The 5,532-nt window shown below is 38.1% G+C and overlaps 1 protein-coding gene across 1 annotated transcript; it reads right to left on the bottom strand.

The window, feature by feature from the left end:
• Positions 1-995: 995 nt before the first annotated feature.
• LOC101303274 (E3 ubiquitin protein ligase RIN2-like) lies at positions 996-5,532 on the bottom strand. Its single transcript, XM_004307759.1, has 13 exons — positions 5,455-5,532; positions 4,709-5,103; positions 4,175-4,252; positions 3,895-3,981; positions 3,662-3,783; positions 3,450-3,546; positions 3,235-3,340; positions 2,965-3,122; positions 2,707-2,844; positions 2,557-2,624; positions 2,222-2,449; positions 1,396-1,777; positions 996-1,306 (listed from the first exon to the last, which is right to left on the bottom strand). The coding sequence occupies exons 2-13, from the start codon at positions 4,955-4,957 to the stop codon at positions 1,250-1,252; spliced, it is 1,770 nt and encodes a 589-aa protein (XP_004307807.1). The 5' UTR covers positions 4,958-5,103; positions 5,455-5,532; the 3' UTR covers positions 996-1,249.

Raw genomic sequence — 5,532 nt, 5'->3', positions numbered from 1 at the left:
AAGAGATATATATATATATATATATATATATATATATATATAAAATGGTAAAATGGGACCGTAAGAAAAGCTTCATTGTCAATGTAGGATATAGACAGGATTAACTACCCCATTAGTTGATAAGGACCTCCACTGTGAAAATGGGAAACCATATCAACAAATTCAGGCTAGAGTGAGACAACAATTGAGGACATTGTTACACTATATTGACCCTAGGGGATGATCGATGATGATGAATAAGATTAATCAATTGGCCGGTGACATAGATTTCATAAGATTCATGTTCACGTGTTCACTGTATAAGTGTATATATCACCTAACAAAGTGTTTGAGATCGATGTTTTAGGCATGGTAGACTTTGCTTAACCAAACATGATCCACAGTTGACTATACAAAAAGGTGTGATCTACTCATTAGTTTGGAGACGATAACTTCTGATGTACAAATTTAACTCGTTTACATATGTTCAAATCTCAACATGTTTCAAGTAATTCGACTCTAATTATGTTCAACCGGTTACTAAGTGAAGAATGCTCTATATATTCTTAATCTAATTGTTTCAAACCTCTTGTATATCCCTTAAAATTCTACATCATTTACTTGTTGGTTTATATATTCTTCAAATTAACAAAAAATTCTTAGATGGAGAAGTCAAATCAGAAAGAACAAACTAGGGTCGGTTTAATCAGGATTTGACACGTGAAGCTATCCAGCTTGTTGACTTTGACTCTTTGAAGGACTCTACTCCCTTTGTTGTTTTGTTAACGGCCTCGCCCGACATCACGAGCATCGCTACTTGTGCTTTGACGAAAAAGCCCACCCCTGTCTTCTACAACCCCAGCATTCTCGGTTGCCCCGGTGCTCATGTCTTTTACGACGCCGTTTCCAACCCTCCACATTCCCAAACCCAACCTTGCCCTAAAGTTTACACCAACATAATCACATTGCAAAGTCTAATTGATCAAGACCACAGGAGATTTACTGACGCACTGAAGTTATCTGGTGGAACCAAATCGAAATCGAAATGGTAAAATAACAACCTATCCATCTGTAAATTGTAATGATACAAAGCAAATTTATTTTTCCACAGGGGGATTACAAAAATAAAGACTATACTTGTGCCTCTTTTTTCCTTCCTTTGGTAAAAGTGATTCGGTGAGCAGCCTTTATATACACAGAGCGAGCGACCTCAACTAGTCTTTGAGTACTCGGAACACATTACAACAAAAACGATAAGTACAGCGCCTTGTCACATTTGGAGAAGATTATTCACAGTAACTGTAACAGAATTTGTCCGCTGCAAATCCTGCAAAATGAAATAAGATATAGATGGTGAATGCATGCCTTGAGTAATATATAGCGCAATGATCATATCATGTTGCAGGAAAACTGTACCTGGAAAATTATGTCATCGGGCATATGAGGCAAAACTTCCCGTACTGTCTCGGCCATAGCAAGTATGTTTGCTATGTTGTCATTCACAGTGCGTGAAGGTGACCTCATATGTAAATTGCGTGTTCCTACTGGGTATCTTCCATCGCCAGCAGGAGGAATGGGTTGACCAGTTGCGGTGGCTTGAGATGGATTCATAGGCCAGATACTCCATGCACCATCTTCAAGTGCTGTCTGGGCATAGGTTTCTCCAACAGAGGCAAGATGCCTCATCATCATCTGTACTCTCCCCAGTCCGACAGATCCTATAGCAGTAGAAGGACCTGCCCCATCAACTCCTTGGCTTGGCCAGGTGTTCAACCAATTTGGATCGAGTCCTGCAGTCCTATGGGCATAAGGAGAAACATGTTATGTTTATGTATAAAATCATATAATATAAACAGTAAGAGACAATAAAAATCCTTTGCACGTTGAATTCATCCTTCAACTCATTCTTTTCCTGTAAAAAACCTAACAGATAGAAAATAGTTTTTACGACAACACTAGGAGGACTACTTTGGTCACACAAACTTCTAATTGTAACCATATATGATAATTAGTAACCAACAGCACCCGGATGAAAATTCCCAATTTAAACTTGGATACATAGATGTGTCAAGCCTGATTCTAGAGTTAGTGGCCGTTGAAACCCAAAATAAAGGTCCATCTCCCATAAATTATAAGAGCATTTGCCTAGAGCATAAATAATTTCAAAATTATTCCGTCAAAAAAGGATATTCAACAAGGACTTAATGGCAGGAAAGTAATTGTCATTAGTAAGGATGTGTACCTCCAAGGACCTTCTGCAGGGTTTTGAGTTTGATTGGGGAAAACACCTGTAGGGAGTGTATGTCCAGAACTATTTTGTCTATCAAGTCCTGAACTTATTTGACGAGCAAGCTGCTCATCATTCGAAGTTTCTTCATTGCGGGGATGTGCTTCATTTTCAGTTCTGCCTACAAACAGTGGCTTGCGACAAGTCGGACAAGAATATACCTCATTTAAACCCTGATCCAACCTGGAATTATAAATAATTTTCAGCATTTTGATTATCACACGCTTGAACACTAAATAAAGAAAAAGAAACCAAAGAAAATAACACACAGTTTAAGAGTATAACCATACCAAGATCTCAAGCATGGAAGATGAAATAGGTGACTGCAGTGTAGTCTTTTAGCCTTGGCCATAGGTTCCTGACATTTTCCGATAAGTGATGGGTATCAAAAACACTGAACGATATTCAAAAAGTAAAAAAAATAAAACAGCTCAGCATACCCTGCAGATCGCACATTCATCATCATAAGCTCGTAGCTCGTCAGATGTTGCATCTGGAAGGGCTGCATGGAGAGCACCCAATGCTTTTCTCAGTTTCATGAACCCTTTTATGCGTTTTATAATTGCACTTAGCAAGGCCTGCCCAAATTTCAATAATGAATCTCATAAGTAGGAAGAAGATTATATGGAGTAACAAGCACATAAAGATCTTCCGATGATTAAATAGATGTAGAATGAAATATTTACACAAATATTTACACGTATGTTTAGAAAAAGGATCGCATCCACAAAATGGAATGCCATGCCATGGAGCCACCAAATATGCACGTAGTGACCAAGAGCCATTAACAAAGTTGCCATGTCCAGGACAAAACCCAAATTCCGAGTAAGACTCCCTTTCCATTCCAACAACAAACCTGCACTTAGAAACCATCATGAAAATAGTAAATAAAAACTCTAAGCATGTATACATCCATAAAATATGATAAAAAATATGTATAAATATGTAAAAAATAATGTGAGATTTACCAGTTGCTGATGTATCAAATAATTTTGATCTTTCACAATTTGCATCGTTCCATGCTGAATGGTGGAGCCATATATCAAGTAATTGAAATCCATGGACCAAAATAGCCTAACAGAAAATTGTGACGAACCAAACAACCCCGTCAACTAGGGTTATAAAGTTGCATAAATGACATAATAAAATTGAAAACTTGCCAGTAATGTTCTAAAAGCATTACCTGCAGTGTCTCAAATCCAATACTGAAAGGCTCAAATAACAACAACAGAAACATAGATACACCCAGTGTGTTGTATATCATCAGACACAGCCTTATCCTGCGAGCACCAACAACAAAAAAAGCAGATAATGTTTGAGAAGATATAATGCAATACATTTTGCTTCTCAGCTTTAAACAAAACATAGACAGCAAAAGGAGGAACTAAGCAATACCAGAAAATGTCTACGGTGAACACAAACAACAACACTGAATACACACGAAAGTATGTCAATGGTGTAGCTGAGGGAGATGCGTTCAAGCGTTCAAGCCGGTCTCTAGCCAAAGCTTGAAACATCTGTACAAGTTAACATGCATATAAGTTACACTTTTATACTGAAACAATAAGCAGCTTTTTTTCTTTTATGAGAAACTAAAGAGCTTGTTCTACATACTTATTAACATATACCTTTAAAGAACAAAGTACAATCAACCAGACTGACCACAAGCCTGTATGATATATCGTTGGAGGAATAACCAGAGGTAGAAATGTACCCTGTTTGACATTTAGCCACAAGCACAAAGACATTATTAAACAACACATATTTCATGGAGGAAAATCTGTGATGGTAACTGTTGTTTATCTGATACTGAATTCATCTAGCCAGAAAAGTTGTCAATCAAATGGACATGCTTGAAGGTGTAGTTTACTTCAGATGTATAAGAAAATCACTAGTCAAAAGACTTGCCTTGTAAACTATATAATTGAGAAGGCGTTCGAACAGTTTTCGAGTTTCAGAAGGATACAACTCGCCGAAGAATATAGTCTGCAAATTAATAACAGGCATTTTGGTGATCAAGAACCTCACCAATATATATTCATATTCACCCAAGACAAACAGTGGCAGTACATGGTTCAGAGGCCCTAAGACTCTTGTATGCACATTTAAGTAACAGACATAAAAATTGTATCTAAATCCTGGTTACATGCAGTGTCACAAAAGAAATTGATCATCTCTGTAAGACAATGCGTGGCAATTCTTTACTGGCCATCCCATCACCAAAGTGGTACAACCACACAACAAAACAAGGTAAACGCAATATCATGGGAAATTCAATAGGCTGTAAATCCAGCACAAAGAGCTTAAGACTAGGACCAAGAAACTATAGGAACTCATGTTCAATGATGTACATTTGAATAAAGCCTCTGACAAGCACAAAGTTCACGCATCCATCGAACTCTAAATCACAAAACGTTTCAGAATTCGGTAGAAACTAATTACCTTGAGAGATAGAACAAGTAGAATAAACGCATTGAGTACAAAATTTGCCAGCAGCGCAACAGTAGCATAGGATCCCAAAAGCAGATCAACAACATGGCCAACATTGGCCGCTGGAATCAAATTCTCCGCAAGGAGTCCATCCGATTTTAGTTTAACCAGCGACGTCTCGGTCCAAAACTGTAGACCAGCAAAGCTCAACGCTGTACACACCACAGATATGGCTATATACCGCAACCCCATCGGTAACATAATCCAGTGTCTTTACTAAACTCCAACTCCTCAATTCTCATCACCACTGAATTATCATTATCATGATCCCACACGACTTCAATTCAGCTTCAAAACCTCACCAAACTCCAAAAATTTCCACACAAATGATCGAAACCCCGATTAGCCTGCAAATAAGCCCCATTTCACTGAATCAGCCTAACAGATACATTAACATCAAGAATGCTAACTATCAAAATGCTCCTTAAGCTACAAATTTAGTGAAATTAATCCAAAAAAATATGATCCGTGGCGATCGAAATCAAAATCATGAACAAAACTTCGACGGAATCGATGATCAAGTTGATTTTCGAGACCTGAATCCGATCAAAACAGAGCTAATTCCTATCAGGCGTCAAATTTTGACCGAAACTGTTCGAATTGAAAATTTGAAGAATCGAGGCGAAATTGAAGCGTGAGTTTCGATTTTGAATGAATTGAAAAAGGAAGGAGAGGAAATTGAAAGGAATGGGGGGAACCTGAGATGAGCTGAGAGACGACGCTGACGCTGTAGCGTCGGTGGGGGGAAGGCTCTGCAATTTCCACGCGCGTCGCAA

Source organism: Fragaria vesca, linkage group LG7 (genome assembly GCF_000184155.1).
Source record: "Fragaria vesca subsp. vesca linkage group LG7, FraVesHawaii_1.0, whole genome shotgun sequence".
Taxonomy (NCBI): domain Eukaryota; kingdom Viridiplantae; phylum Streptophyta; class Magnoliopsida; order Rosales; family Rosaceae; genus Fragaria; species Fragaria vesca.
Note: the sequence above shows the minus strand (reverse complement) of the source record. Positions and strands in the feature narration are given on the sequence as shown.

Excerpts from the sequence above, each read along its gene's own strand:
- LOC101303274 (XM_004307759.1), bottom strand. The coding sequence starts at position 4,957 with ATGTTACCGATGGGGTTGCGGTATATAGCCATATCTGTGGTGTGTACA. Across the intron at positions 3,341-3,449 it reads TTGGATTTGAGACACTGCAG|GCTATTTTGGTCCATGGATT; the intron begins GTAATGCTTTTA and ends ATTTTCTGTTAG. Across the intron at positions 2,625-2,706 it reads ATGAATGTGCGATCTGCAGG|GAACCTATGGCCAAGGCTAA; the intron begins GTATGCTGAGCT and ends GGAAAATGTCAG.